General features: G+C 41.4%; 1 protein-coding gene and 1 long non-coding RNA gene across 2 annotated transcripts; one reads left to right on the top strand and one right to left on the bottom strand.

Moving 5' to 3' along the window:
* The first annotated feature begins 1,631 nt into the window (after positions 1–1,631).
* Positions 1,632–5,756, top strand: LOC143299360 (uncharacterized). Its single transcript, XR_013057519.1, has 2 exons — positions 1,632–4,675; positions 4,741–5,756. It is a non-coding gene; the product is annotated as an uncharacterized LOC143299360 (long non-coding RNA).
* On the bottom strand, positions 3,123–15,637 carry LOC143299359 (protein lifeguard 4-like). Its single transcript, XM_076612497.1, has 8 exons — positions 15,559–15,637; positions 15,256–15,394; positions 12,708–12,816; positions 12,052–12,157; positions 9,743–9,776; positions 8,541–8,658; positions 8,045–8,090; positions 3,123–6,885 (listed from the first exon to the last, which is right to left on the bottom strand). The coding sequence occupies exons 2-8, from the start codon at positions 15,368–15,370 to the stop codon at positions 6,685–6,687; spliced, it is 729 nt and encodes a 242-aa protein (XP_076468612.1). The 5' UTR covers positions 15,371–15,394; positions 15,559–15,637; the 3' UTR covers positions 3,123–6,684.
* Positions 15,638–16,279: the final 642 nt, after the last annotated feature.

Genomic DNA, 16,279 nt, shown 5'->3' with positions numbered 1-16,279 from the left:
ACTTGCTTGCAGGATTTGCTGGGTTTCCCACTTGCTTGCTGGCCAGCCTTACTGCTTCATGCTTGTGCTTGCTTGCTGCGTTTAAGCTTGCCCAATTTTCTGCTGGGTTTGCTGCTTGCTTGCTGGGTTTGACGTTTGCGGAGTTTGTGGCTTGCTTGCTGGATATTGTGCTTTCTGGATTTTTTGTTGTTGTTGTTGTTGCTGGGTTTGCTGCTTGCTTGCTGTGTTTGCTGCTTTCTTGGGTAGCAGCTTGCTCGCTTGGTTTGCTGCTTGCTTGCTGTGTTTGCTGCTTTCTTGGGTAGCAGCTTGCTCGCTTGGTTTGCTGCTTGCTTGGTGGATCTGCTGTATGCTTGCTGGGTTTGCTGCTTGCTTGGTGGATCTGCTGTATGCTTGCTGGGTTTGCTGCTTTCTGGGGTAGCAGCTTGCTCTCTTGGTTTGCCGCTTGCTTGCTGGGTTTGCTGCTTGCTTGGTGGATCTGCTGTATGCTTGCTGGGTTTGCTGCTTGCTTGGTGGATCTGCTGTATGCTTGCTGGGTTTGCTGCTTGTGACGAGCCCACAGACAGGACGGTCCCCAACCCCCATGCACCGATGACCATGCATGGACCCTGCCCAAGGGGGTGTCAAGACAGCACTGCACTGTTGTCCTGAAGGATGACCATGCATGGACCCTGCCCAAGGGGGTGTCAAGACAGCACTGCACTGTTGTCCTGAAGGATGACCATGCATGGACCCTGCCCAAGGGGGGGTCAAGACAGCACTGCACTGTTGTCCTGAAGGATGACCATGCATGGACCCTGCCCAAGGGGGTGTCAAGACAGCACTGCACTGTTGTCCTGAAGGATGACCATGCATGGACCCTGCCCAAGGGGGGGTCAAGACAGCACTGCACTGTTGTCCTGAAGGATGACCATGCATGGACCCTGCCCAAGGGGGGGTCAAGACAGCACTGCACTGTTGTCCTGAAGGATGACCATGCATGGATCCTGCCCAAGGGGGTGTCAAGACAGCACTGCACTGTTGTCCTGAAGGATGACCATGCATGGATCCTGCCCAAGGGGGTGTCAAGACAGCACTGCACTGTTGTCCTGAAGGATGACCATGCATGGACCCTGCCCAAGGGGGGGTCAAGACAGCACTGCACTGTTGTCCTGAAGGATGACCACCAAGGCACACAGCAAGCCGCCACACTGAAAGGCAACCAGACTTGGGCCCCCGAATCAGCCAAGACAAATCACTGAGATTTATTCATTCATAATCTCTATTCTTTCCTTTTTTTCTGTTAGTAAAGAGAAAACGCTGAGATTTATTCTTTTATATTCTGTTTACTTCCTTTTAGTGTTAGGTTTTTAACATTTTATTTATTTTTTCATTCATTTAATAGCAAAGAGAAAACAGAGTTTTATTATTGAGATTTATTTTTATATTATGTTTACTTCCCTTTTTTTGCTAGGTTTTTAACATTTTATCTATTTATTCATTTATTTATTTCAATTGGGTATCTATACAATGTAGATCACTGGGCGTTGCAGACTTATGATTAAAAAAATTTATTCATTTATTTATTTCAATTGGGTATCTATACAATGTAGATCACTGGGCGTTGCAGACTTATGTGAGTTTACTGTTATGCCTATGTTTATTATGAATAAGCGTTCTCTTGGAATGTAAGAGCATGGTCAAACTTTGTGTAGTTCTGTGGAGCTGATGCACATGTCAACTTTTTATCAGTATACATGTAAACAGTTTCTCCTTATTTAAGAGATAATAAAGTATTCTTGTATCATGTATGTATTATTTGGCAGATGTACTGATGGGCTTTCAAACACAAGCATAATCAGATAACTATCAAATTCGATGAGCAAAACATACCTGCTATTGGCACACAACAGAACAACACACACACAAACAACATGACAAGCAATCAACATCACAAAGTTGAAATCATACACATGGGATGGGTTGTTGCGCCAGACCGAAGCTGAATGGGAAGAATGTCTCCACCCACAGCAGTTGCAGGCAGGTCTGTTTTGAGTATTTCAGGCTCATAAACAGAGTTACTTTATTGGTGTCAAAACACAGAGATGGTATGAGAAACAGAGGGATGTGCTGTCAGCGAAAGAAGGCGTGACAGAAAGGTGAAAACTGGAATTAATTCCAATGTCTGGGCGTAAAATCCCAGTGTGTTTTTTATGTGAAGTTTCATCACCTTATCATCCAAGAAACATTACACAATCAGAGGTCAACTGGAAACAAAATCAATAACATCTATTTGTTTCATTTGCATTTTCACCTGTTTTCCTTCTGAGTTCTTTTCTGATCATCAATCCACTACTGACTGTCAACTAATCACAACTTCTGGTGACTGGCTGTATGTAGCATGCCGGTGCTTTCAATCCACTACTGACTGTCAACTAATCACAACTTCTGGTGACTGGCTGTATGTAGCATGCCGGTGCTTTCAATCCACTACTGACTGTCAACTAATCACAACTTCTGGTGACTGGCTGTATGTAGCATGCCGGTGCTTTCAATCCACTACTGACTGTCAACTAATCACAACTTCTGGTGACTGGCTGTATGTAGCATGCCGGTGCTTTCAATCCACTACTGACTGTCAACTAATCACAACTTCTGGTGACTGGCTGTATGTAGCATGCCGGTGCTTTCAATCCACTACTGACTGTCAACTAATCACAACTTCTGGTGACTGGCTGTATGTAGCATGCTGGTGCTTACTTCAGTTTTGGCTCTAACACTGATGAAGCTTTGAGGCAACTTTTTGAATTAACTGTAACACAAACCCAGGTAAGTTTTAAAATTTATTGTGACATAAATCAAAGGTAGCTTTGGGTCAGGAGTGGGTAAAGGTGCAGGTACGGTTTTTTTGCAACTTGCAGTGAAGGAAAATGGTGATTTTGTTTCTGATTGACCTCTGATTAATTGTGGATCGGTCCATGGATGATAATATGATGAACTGTCACCAAAAATGGCAAAAAAAACTCCACCACTCAGTCATTTTAAGCCCAGACAATAGGTTTAACCAAAAGTTGGATATTTTATAAATATGTAATCAATACACACTTTGGAAGCCAATAAGGAAAATGATCAAACAAAGATTCACAAAGACCTCAGATACTTTATTTTCTCCTTTATCCCAGTCTGGAATACACCGTGACCATGACCATGGAATCCCACAACCAAACAGAGAAACTCCATGTAAGTGTACAAATCTTCACATCATTACATCTTATTTACATCATTGGTCAACAATGACAGCTGATCATATCACAATGAGAACTGTATCAGATGATGAGTAGAAGTTAATTATACAAGCATAATAATTACCGGAGAAGAAGAATGTGGTTCTATGTGCATGTAACAAGGATGCATACCTGTGAGTGAGCTGTGTAACGCCACCTTCAACTAAAGTTTGAAAACTTCACAGAGCTTGGAGCTGATCTCACCAGTTGACACAGAGCATGTCAAAGCATAGCTTCTACTGATTATAACATTCTCTTTCTTAGTACTTTCATCGATAAGTTTAAAATAAAATACATTAATCATTATATACTCTTTCCAACTATTGTCATCGTTGAAATCAAAACTCTTTAATTATTACATTCTCATTTCCAGTGCTGTTGCCATAGTTTTTTGTCCAATCTCTTGTTACATTTTCTTTCCAAAAATATTGTCATCAAAGTTTTCTGTCACATCTGTTATTATTTTCTCTTTCTGAGTAAGATCACAAAGTTTACATCAAAAGAAGAAGCACAATTGTGTTTAAGAACCAAGAAATCAGCTATAAATGCTTCATTATGCATGATTTACGCACGTTTCCACTGTCTTCCTCATTCACATGTATGTATGTATGTATGTATGTATACACGGGTATGCATGTATATATGTGTGTGTGTGTGAGAGAGGAAGAAAGAGAGGGATAGAGATGAAGAGAGATGGAGGAAAGAAGACAATACTTCAGTTAAAAAAAATAAACAAAATGAGGAAAAGCGACTGACTGTTGTCTTTTCTCCACAGCCCAAACCGTCTCCCCACACAGTTCTGTAGCAGTGCAGCACACCACCACAACAGCAACTGATGCACACAGTTATCATTATAACGCATAAACTTCATTACTCTCACAAGGACACACAGCCAGTCTCCACTGCCATCTGTATCAACTGCAGAGGAAAATCATAACAAAGACTGCAGATGAAAATCATAACAAAGACTGCAAATTATTTCCCACAAACAAAGAAATGAAAATAAAAATCACCACATGATAGTTTCGCATTCTAATTTTGCTTCTCTCTGATTGTACAGTGAAAACTACTAGTATTCACACTTTTTCATTCTTGTTAACATTACCATCAATATTTCTAAGCAAATACAGCAGCACTGAATAAATAACATCAGAAGGACAGAAGAAAAAAATTCTGAAAAAAATACCCAGGTCATCCAAGAAGGAAAGTATTACCCTCTTCCTATAATATCTATAAATAATGCAGCACTGTCAGTGCCAACACAAGGGCTGCCAGCAGTAATCCAGTTTCAATTTCTCGAGGAGGTGCTTCTCAGGAGGAATCCAGACACAGCCAGGAATCCAGCTGAAGGTTGGACATCAGCAGTCAGTGACAGACAGTGTGTGCAGTGTTGGGGTCCAGGAATCCAGCTGAAGGTTGGACATCAGCAGTCAGTGACAGACAGTGTGTGCAGTGTTGGGGTCCAGGAATCCAGCTGAAGGTTGGACATCAGCAGTCAGTGACAGACAGCGTGTGCAGTGTTGGGGGTCCGTCCATCACAGTGTCAGTATCCAGGAGGTGTTAAAGCATGCACACTGATCCATGCTATGTTCAACACATCTGCTTTAGAAGGGGGTGTGGGGTTGGGGTGGGAAGCACAGATTCCTAACCTAATGCACTGGTCCAACCTTGAGATCCGTCCATCCCGTCATGACCTCTGACAAGTGGTCCACTGGCATCTCACACACACACAAGTGGACAAACAGCCAACACATTCTTGTTGTTTTTTTCACTTTCCTTTTCAAGCCTAAAACTTAACTCACTCCGGACGAATAGTTCTCTCCCTTGCTTTTCCCTCCAGACAACCCATTTGTTAAATCACAAAAAATACAAAACATAAAGTAACTGAATGAAACTCACTTCACTTGACCCACTGACCCCTCTCCTCATGTCGTGTGAGCGCCCAACCCCCTCCCTCTTCACTGCTCTCAGAAGCTGAGTCACTATCAGTAACTTCTTGCTGGTAGCTTTCTTCACTGTAGATACTTTATTCAACGTCTTCATCATTCTCGATGTCGAAACCTTCAGTCTGAAGCATTTCAATCACTTCAGCAGCGGTAAAAGCCACTGTCGTGATCTAGTTTGCTCCAAAAATTTCCACCTGTATCGCCTGCGACGCCGTTTTCAATACATATGCAGATTAGCTTGTCGTCTGGGGTCCTGAACTCGCTGGTTCTCTGTGGAGTGTGTCGTTATGGAAGCACACGAAGAAACTTTCCATTTGACCCTTGACATGTTCGCAATGCCCGGTGTAGCTGTGATTGTTATGCTACCCCATGAGGAAAACATGGAACAAATTTTTAGATGTCGAAACCGCTATAGCGTTCCGTCATCCGGAACGCTACCTTACATCAGGAACGCTATTGCGTTCCATTGTCCGGAGTGAGTTAATAATTGTCTTTGACAACCATAATTTAGGGTTTTGGAGGATTTGGGGTGTTAACAATTATTTAAGATGAGGATATGCAGGTAGAGCCATAAGGGGTGGAGGTGGTGGGGGGGCGGGGGAATTGATATCCCTTTCCTCAAACTACTATCTTCTTTCATTGTGGGGTTGGGGAGGAGAGGGGGGAAGATGATATACAGGTTAAGCTGTGGCACAAGCTGAGGGGTTGGAGGTGGCTGCTATTTCTAATGTACTTTCCTTTAACTGCCAGTTCTCTTATTTTTATCTTAAACTATCTATTCAGAGTATATTGGGGCAGTTGGGTTACGCTAAGCGCGTTGGGTTACGCTGCTGGTCAGGCATCTGCTTGGCAGATGTGGTGTAGCGTATATGGTTTTGTCCAAATGCAGTGACGCCTCCTTGAGCTACTGAAACTGAAAGTGGGGCAGGAGATGAGAATTAAAGATGAGAAAATGCAGGTTAAGCCATGGCAGGAGTGGGGAGGGGGATTTATTTCTACTTTGTTTAACTGCCACTTTTGGAAATTTATTTGAAGCGTAATAGGGAAGGGGGAGAGAACTTATAAAAATATACAGATTAATCTGCTGCAGAAGTGGGGGGAGGGGCAGTGAGGGGATTTATTCCTCATATACTTTCCTGTAACTGCCACTTTTTATTATCATTATCATTATTAAAAAAAAAAAAAAAAAAATTGGGAGGTGGGGGAGGAAAGAATGGTGGAAAATATGCAGGTGGAGAGCTGTGAAGGGGGTGGGAGGGAATCTGGGGGAGAGGTGGGGGTTTGGAGGGTTACTTTCTAATAAACCTTCTTTTACCTGCCTGGGGAGAGGTGGTGTGGGGGCGGGGGTGGGGGGAGGGGAGGAAAGAACTACAGATGAAGATATGTAGGATCAGAGTTATGGTGGAGTTGGAGGGGGGGGGGGGGGGTGTTTTTCCAAAAAAATTTTTAGGGGATGGGTGAGCTTGGGGGATGGTGGGTTACTTGCGCTCTCCCAGGAGGCGGAGGATGTGGAGGAAGAGGTTGAGGATGTCCAGGTACAGGTTGATGGAGGCCAGCATGTACTCCTCAGGGGACAGCTTGTGCAGCATCATCTGGGTGTCAATGATGATGAAGAAGGAGAAGAGCACCGCACCCCCCAGGGCCAGCCCCCGCTCCATCAGGTCCCCGGGGAAAAATACCTGCCAGGGGCACACAACTCACACCTCTTAACACTCCGCCTCCACACACACAAATAATCAGACTATGTCTCCTGAATACCCGAGAAAACACATGCACACCTTTAAACAACTCCACACACACAAAAATATTCAGACAAATCCAAACTAATATTTCAAACAATCAAAGGAGAAAACTCACACATACCTTTTAACACCTCCACACAAACAAATAATGTGAATAATCAAACTGTCCACAGCACTACAGAAAACACAAAAACACATGCATTAACACACTCAATTACTCTCTATTACACATACATACAAACACACCCATTCACTCACACACACACACACAAACACACACACTCACGCACTCTCTCACACACACACATACACACAAATCCCTCTAAAAACACACACATAAAAAGATGTTTATAAAATGTATAATACACACATACATACATTGTACTGAGAGCTGTATGCTCAATGGTTTGCAATGGGAAATCACTTACAGCTTAGTCTTGTGAAGGACTATGACTCAAACTGGGAGACAATACTGTACTGGCTCTGCTGCAGCCTAAGGGCCAGCTTGCCTTTGAGAAACATCCCAAAGCCGACTGTCCTAAAGCCCTCTTGGCTGAGAGAATGGGGATGTAACTTGGGCAAGACATTCTCCACTGTACTAAAATTCAAGTCAAGATAGCGAGGACAGCAGTGCCTCCTCCGCTGTTCTGATGGTCCTAGTCGGACACGACTCTCATACAAACCTGTATATTGTATTGTCTTATTACAAGAGGTTTCTCTGTGTGAATTTTGGGCTGCTCTACTTAGGGAGAGCACATAGCTAAGCTACACAGCAGCACCACACTTTTTTTTTTTCTTTTTTTTTTGTTGTCTGCCTGCGAGTTATTTGTTTTCCAATTAAAGTGGATTTTTCTACAGAATTTTGCCAGGGACAACCAACTTGTTGCTGTGGGTTCTGCACAAAGTGCACGCTTCACACACGACCTCAGTTTATTGTCTCATCTGAATGACTAGCATCCGGACCACCACTCAAGGTGTAGTGGAGGGGAGAAAACACCCAGCTGGAGGATGAAGGAAGGGTGCAGATGGGGTGGAGGGACAGGCTGAGCTCTAGGCTGCGGGGAGGGGGCGTGGGGCTGGTGACAACCAGACTCACCTGCATGAAGCCGGCTAGAATCAGGATCCACAGCAGAGAGAAGAGGCTGCAACACACCAGGGCCTGTTGTCTTAGTCACTGTCACTGACATCACTCTGCGTGAGTGTACATACCTGTATGTGTTTGTAAGTATGTTTTACAGATGCATGCATGAAAGATTTGCAAGAGGATGTGCATGCATTTATGCCTGCATGTACATATATTCTGCATAAAAATATGCATGCATGCATCCAGTTGACAGTTTCCCAAAAGAAAGAAAAAAAAAAGAGACAGATTGTATCTTGATCCTGCTTATCTATTTGTAATTGAACACAAATCTGGTGGGTGTGTTGGGGTTGGGGGCTGGGAGGGGACGCAGTGGTGCGTGCATGTGCATGTCCATGTGAATGTGTGTGTGTGTGTCTGTCTGTCTGTCTGTCTGTTTGCTTGTACAGAGTTTGTGTGTGTATGGGTGAGTATGTGTGGGTCGGAGTGGTGGTGTGTGGAGGCCACTCACCAGCCGTAGTGCACAGTGAAGTCCCTCTTGGTCTGGAAGGTGTAGGCAGTCAGACCGGCTGTCACGGCCAGAGTCAGCACAAAGGCTTCAATGACCGACGACACGTTGTACAGAGTCACTGAGCAACACACAGAGTACACACAACAGTTTCAGTTTCAAGGTTGTGGTCAAGCCTGATCCATATCAGTACATCCCATTTGCTGAAGATAAAAAAAAGAGCAGATGCCTGATCTTCAAATCAACCCAACAAGAAACCCAATGAGATTGTCAGGCTTTGAGAGACAGGTTTATGTAAAACATTAACATATATAATGCAATGAAAAACCCCCCAAAGAAAACCACCAAAAACTTGAAAAAGAACGCATCAACACACCCAAAAAAGTAATTACCCATGTGACACTGACACCACTGTGCAAATGCATATGTACGCACAAACACAAGACACATACACACGGAAACACAACTTGCATGCAACAATTTTGCAGACTTGCAAGACACACAAACACACAACATAAATGCTGTATGTGCTGTTCACAAGTACATAAACCATCACTTGGTGGGATAGCGTACATCAACATAAAAACACACATGTGCACACACACATGTACTGTATATAGACATACATATTGCACTGATTCCGAGAGCACATGCATGCATTTGTGCATCTACACTTGCACATAGCTCCAACAATCCACTCATACAAGTACACAATTCCTCCTGACACACACAATTCCCCCCTTTCCCTTCCACTACAATGGAAACCACTACTCTATGTATTTCACTATTTGTATACACTTAAACAGTATATAGGGCAAACTGGTCCCAAGGAAAACCAGTAGAATTAATAATAATAATGAAGGAATTCAGAAGTTTTTCAACTGCTTCAATACAGTACACAGTTAAGTGTTATCAGCTGGTGCTGGTATCTTAATAGGCTGACAACATCTTCACTGAGAATGCCTTCAGCAGAAGAAACTGATGTTTACAATGCTGGCTCGAATATCATTTCCTTTCCTGTGTTTTTTTTCTGTAGCATTTTCAGGAAGTTTCTGTCCTTTTTTTTTCCCAATAAATATCTTTCAAAATATGACACTGAGATTTCAAAAACTATTCGTCCTTTGTGCCATGTCTGACAGACTGAGTGCAGAGAGATGAGAAAAAGAATAAGAAAAAACAACAACACCAAACCCAAACCAACTTACCTACAACACCCACGGCATAGGACTCCATAAGCGTCTGTAAACACACACAAACACACACACACACAATACACACACACAGACACAGGCACACACACACACACACACACACACGCACCACAAACACACACCATACACACACCAGTGAGAAGCAGCCGGTCAACAAGTGTGTGCTATGTGATATCTCATCCACTCACTCCTGCAATCATTTCAAATTTGAACAAAATAATTGGACAGTGATACTGAAAAAATATGTCTTTTAATCATGTATCCAACCTTGCCTCACACACACATACACACATTATCATTCACATGCACACATACACATACACTGATTAAAGTTTTCTTCCCCTGTTATTGTTGATACAATGAAATATGTAAACAATTTGTGTATCGATAAGAAATATTCTCCTTTAAAATTCAAGCAAGCCAGAGTCATTCCTCTCCACAAATCAGGTGATTCTTCTGATCCATCAAACTACACACCAATTTCTGTCTTGTCTGTTCTATCAAAACCTATCAAAAGACACTTGCAAAAAGCATTGAATACATATCTTGTAAATAACAATCTAATCCACGAAGATCAGTCTGGTTTTTGTGAAAACCACTCTTGCCACACTGCTTTAATACAACTTACTGACAGTATTTTGCACAACATTAATGAAAATAGATTTTGAAAAAGCCTTGATATAATCAGTCATTCATTGTTAATACGTACATTGGAAGTTTATACTTCAACACCAGATTTTTACTCATCTTATAAAATCTTTTCTCTCCGACAGGAAACAGTCAGTAGCAGTAAATAATCAAACCTCAAAATTTAAACCAATCAATCAAACATGGAGTACCGCAGGGACCCATCTTAGGGCCAATATTGTTTTCTATTTATGTTAATGACTTGCCTTGTTCCATGACATGTAAATGTGAAATGTTTGCAGATGACACATCATTTCATTCAAGCAATGCAGATGCAAGCAAACTCACAGATGATCTTCAAGACAACATTCTGAGACTTAGTGACTGGACACAATTAAATCATATGTCCTTAAATACACAGAAAAGTAAATGCATGTACGTAGCTGCAAGACAAAAAACAACAACAAAGGATGAAACACATATTCAAACCACTTTTCCTAGGCGCAAACAGAACTGAAGAGGTAGAATCACGTAAGATTTTGGATGTCTTTATTGACAAAAATCTCTCTTGGACTGACCATATGACTTACTTAGTAAAACGTCTCCCCAACAAAATACGTCAGTTAGCAAAAATAAAAAATATCCTTGATGTTCATTCATGAAAGCTTTTTTTCTGTGCACATGTTCTGCCAATTATCGATTATGCCTGAACTCTATGGGACAACTGCTGCAATACCAACTTAAAATTTATTTATTATATGTATAAAAGAGCATTAAAATTAGTATTGTTGAAGTCAAGCTCCTGACCCATGTGTATTACTTAATGTATTATCTTTCCCCAACAGGGCTGTTTGCATGCATAATATATGAAAATGCTCCCAAAAAGATAACAGAAACTTTTAAAACTAATGACCACAGACATAACAGTATGTTATGTATAACTAGACCTAGAAATAACCTTTATAAATCCAGCTTCCTATACTCTGGTGGAAACTTATGGAATAACCTTCCACTCATTTTAAAAATATAAAGAATAAGAATGTGTTTAAGAAAAATATGAAAAATCATCTTATTAACTGTTCAAATGATGAAAAATAATACAAATGTATATATTAGTTACCACCTAAATTATTATTTGTGAAATGTTTTGTGTATGTTTTGGCTGGCAGTTTACTTGTATTATATGAGGGGGTATGTGAATGCTACTGTGCATTTCATTATTGTGCAATTCTAGTATGTATGTTGTTCTTTTTTCTATGTTTCTCCTCTTTTTTCTTTTCTTTCCTATCTATATTTATATTTATTTTGTTTATTTTCTATTATCTAGATGGCTTGATGTAAAAAAAGCAGTTGTTGCTTATTCAATTACCATCTTGAAATAAAAATGTTGACTTGACGTAACTTGACAGTGATACAGCGTCACAAAAAATGAAACACACTCACAGACAGAAACACACATAATATCACACACACACACACACATAAACATACCAAACACACACACACACACACACACACACACACAAAGCGCACACATACACGCAAAAAACATACACATACAAAGTATCAAACATACACTTCACAGACACACATACATACACCACACATGTAATATAAAACACACACACACACACACAAACACACATGAACACCCAGCGACACATCCACAAACTTACAAAGACAGCCAACAGGATGTAGTTGGTGGGGGTTTCCTGACGTTTCCACATCAGAGCAAAGAGGGATGCCAGTGCCCCAATAAATGACAGCAGCATCATCCAGGAACTACAACAACACAACATGATTCATTCAGGTTTTATCCACAACAGTCAGCAACTTCATGATGGTATGAGCTGGAACTGAAGAGGAGAAAAACATCCACAGGCTGAGAAATTAACTAAACTCTGACGGTTAATATAATAAATACAAGCCAAAGGCTGATCACCAATGTCACGCTAGTTTGCTCTGAATATCAATCTTTATTTCCACTATGTATATTTGTGATTTCAAACCAATGGTTGATTTTTGCAACAACAGCATGCCATTCATATTTACTTGACGTGTCCCCCACAATTTTCGAGTTGCCCTCCCAAAGTAAAATTAAAAAGACAGTTAATAAAAGTAACCACCAGTAATGCAACGACAAGCCAGCATACTGTATTTAAAAGTGGAGTTAAAATGAAAAGAAGACGAGTGATCACTCTGCACTGCAGCTGACCACTTTTCCACCCTTTATCTGACACAGTCCAAACTTGGCTGTCCTGCTGACAAGTGGACAGAGCATTTCCACTTGTGAGCCAGAAGGAGAAGTTGTCCTGGACAGGTGGGTACTGACTTGCTCTGGACAAAGCCCTGGATGGACTCATTGAGAAGGAAGACGGTCGCCATCAGCGTGGTGACCAGCAGCTGTACAGACAGGATGCCATACACCTTGCGCAGGAAGCCTGCAATCACACACACACTGTCATGCTAGTTATGCTCAACACTTTTACATCAGCTAGATCCAATCTTCATGCAACTATACTGTTTTTCAGTCTCCAAGACAACCATTTCCCAGAAGCCCTTACTGTAAACATGGGAAGTCCATCAGGACTTGAAAAGTGTCAAACTTTGATTGGTCAATAATGTTTATCTTTATTTTACACACACCAGTCAGGGACCTACTCCATCCCACTCCTAGAAAGACATGCGCCGTACATGATAGACATGGGCATTCTCTTCTGTTGTCATGATGCAGCTACCTACTGACACATACAGTTACACTGATACAGCAATGAAACCTACACAGCTATCCACTCAAAGAGGGGAAAGTACATATTCAGTGTTCCAATACAAACAAGTGTAAATGATGAGCTTTCCTAATTCCTTTAACCTTTATAGTCTCATGTAAGCCGTTCTCAAATAGCGGATAATTCTCTCCCGTGCCTCTGCCAAGAGAGCCATACCTAAATAACAGCTAAATATATATCTGCATCTTATGAAAGCTTTTTACAATGTTTTGGAATTACCACATTAGTAGCTTTGCCAAGGTTCCCTTGACTCTTATATCATGGAAATACTCTACATGAATGTGTTTTTTCAAGTGATTTTACTGGCTGACTGGAGCATGTCAACAACTCATCATCTATGCACCACTGCAGACAAGCAAAATGGCGATGCCTTGTCAAAGCCGAGTGTCAGCAAAAGTAAGCAGCATGACACAGGATTTAGCCACTGCTCAATGAAAATTAAAATGAATACTTGAAGAAGATGAAAGTAAACTGCAATCTGATGATTCTTTCAATCTTTGGAAAGGAGCACCAGCACCTAATGATTTGAGAACAGAACATACTATGTGTGACAGACAGGCCCACAAATGGCAATAGGGATGGGGAGGTGTCAAATTACACTCTACAGTGTGAAAAACCAAGCAAGACACAAGGTCAAGTGGGGAAGAGGGAGGGACAGTGGGGTGGGCGTGGTGGTGTGCCTATTTTCAGATCAGTGGGTATGACATTGAGCTGATGATTTTGATCCAGTCAGTTCTCTGTTGGGGATGGTGTGTGTGTGTGTGTGTGTGTGTGTGTGTGTGTGTGTGTGTGTGTCCAGAATTTTTAGCAAAATATTTTTTTTGTGTTTGATGAAAACCCATTGGGTATATAAACAATATAAGGGCTCTGCTTTGGTGATTGATTTGCAATAAACAGAATGTGTGCACATGCAATTTGTTAACCAAGTAAACAAAACAATTTTGTGATATATAATCTTAGGCTTCTGCCAGTGCCCTCGCTTTAACCCGGAGAGCGCGATGAGCCACGATCGTGGCTTTCCCGGTAAAGTGCGATGGGCCACGATCGTGGCTCTGTTTACATAAGGTCCGACATCGTACGGCTATGCTCGGCAGCCTTCGTAAAACTGCCTCGTTCTGGTGTTACTGCCTCCCTGCTTGTGTTTGCACAAACTTTGACCGAGTTTATAAGTCCAGATCTTCGTATTTTTTGTAAACAATGAGTGACACTGAAGTTGACAAAGCTCAGGAAATGAGTGACCTTGTCACTAGTGATGATTCATTTGCTGACAGGGATTCTGGTGAAAACGGCTTTGTTATTTTGACACTTGGGCATGCTGGCTTGCTTGTTGTTCATTCAGTTTTGTGTCTCCAGCCACAAAAACTGGGGGGTGGGTGATGGGGGTGGGGAGGGGTGGTAAAGTGGGTTAGGCATGGGTCTATTGCGATTTCTTGACCAAATCAAGCTAGAAAACTGGAAATTATTTTGATTTAAAGCATTCTTGCTGCTTTTGAAAGCAACATGAGCTAAAAGAAAACATTTATTTCTGTTTTTGCCTGTGATTGCATAAAGTATTGTAGATGTGCGCGTGCGTGGCGTCGGTGGGTGTGTCTCAAACAAATAATACAGTGCTTATAATTTCATTGTTTCAGTTATATTCATTTCATGATTCTGCAGCCAGAACATTTTCTGCACAGTTTAATGCCAATTTTGAGATTTTGACTCTGTAAAAGATGTGAAAATACCTATAAACATTGTGGTTGACGTTTTTGGAAAACAAGTTTGCAAAATTTGTTGTTTATATCCTGTGGAATATCTCCAACTACTTACAAGGTACAGCCTTTTTCTTACTTTTATCTGATTCTTCATTCACTCTACTTTCCAAAAATGTATAGGTTTACCTATTTATTCTTACTGATAAGCATACAAATGCCCCAAATCAGAGCACAGGTAGCGGAGGCAAACTATCCCTTTGTTTTAAGCATGATTTCTGTAAGTATGTTTTATTATATCCAGCACTTTGAGGGTTAACTGCACTACTAATGTATAAGTTACACACATGAAAAAGTGATCAGGAATGGCTACGATTTAAACACGAAACTACTAAATACTCACCCAGACGAATGTAAACATGCGCTGAGGCCACATTTGTGCCATACATGAAATCATCCACAATGCCACTGCTCTTGGCAGTTTTTGTCGTGTCCGGGTTTGTGTGTGGCGTCGTCATGATTCTTGTCGCTGTTTGTGTCACCTTTGACAAAAAAACAGACATAACGCTCTTTACCACTTACGTTGAAAGAATAAATAACAAACATGCACTTCTAAAGCTCTCTTTATACAGCTCTCTTATTATACGCCATTTTGTTAACAAATGGAAAATAACACAATCAAATGCAGCCTAACTTCAGAACTCACCTTTCTGTGGAAATAACAGCAGCTGTTAAACACTACGTTTTCCACTTCCTTTTGACGACACGTTGCATTGAGAGTTACCTTTCTTTACATTATCACGTGAATATGACAGGTCTCGTGTCTGCTTTCGGTTTCATCGTCGCTGTTTGGCACACTGTGAAAATCTACCATTTAAGGGAATTGTTTTACATCTTTTAAATACTTGACAACGTAAACACTAAGTATCTTCTTCCTCTCAGTTAAGACTATGAAGAGTCACCGGCGTGCTGAACTGAACCGTCCATTCTGAAATGTTGTCGGTCTTTTTTTTTTTTCTTCACTTTGTTTTTACTTTTTCTCCATCTTTTTCTTCCCACAAGAGTTCTTGGAAGATTACATATACTTGAAGGTGAAGAAAAATAAGTTTATACGCAATGTCTCTTTTGTTTTGTCTCCATCATACGCACAACCACGTGTAGCCTTGTCCCTCAGTGACGAACACACGCCGGCTTTTCAGTTGCGAAAATAATTATATCTTATGCCCCTACCAGAATGTGGCAACCTGCAGTCTCCCCGGCCGCACGCGCATGCATACACCCACGCACACACACGTACAAAATACGACACATATGCACACGCTGACGCACACACACGTACATAATACGACACATAATTGATTTTATGTACCCGCCCGCCCACCGCACGCACTGAGGCACGTACACTCACAGCACGTCAGTTTGGGTCT

This window comes from Babylonia areolata, chromosome 25, assembly GCF_041734735.1.
Source record: "Babylonia areolata isolate BAREFJ2019XMU chromosome 25, ASM4173473v1, whole genome shotgun sequence".
Classification (NCBI taxonomy): domain Eukaryota; kingdom Metazoa; phylum Mollusca; class Gastropoda; order Neogastropoda; family Buccinidae; genus Babylonia; species Babylonia areolata.
Note: the sequence above shows the minus strand (reverse complement) of the source record. Positions and strands in the feature narration are given on the sequence as shown.

Coding starts and splice junctions, on each gene's coding strand:
- LOC143299359 (XM_076612497.1), bottom strand. CDS start 15,370: ATGACGACGCCACACACAAACCCGGACACGACAAAAACTGCCAAGAGC. Junction 9,777..12,051: donor ACATCCTGTTGGCTGTCTTT/GTAAGTTTGTGG, acceptor GTGTGTTTACAG/ACGCTTATGGAGTCCTATGC. Junction 6,886..8,044: donor TTCTAGCCGGCTTCATGCAG/GTGAGTCTGGTT, acceptor TGCCCCTGGCAG/GTATTTTTCCCCGGGGACCT.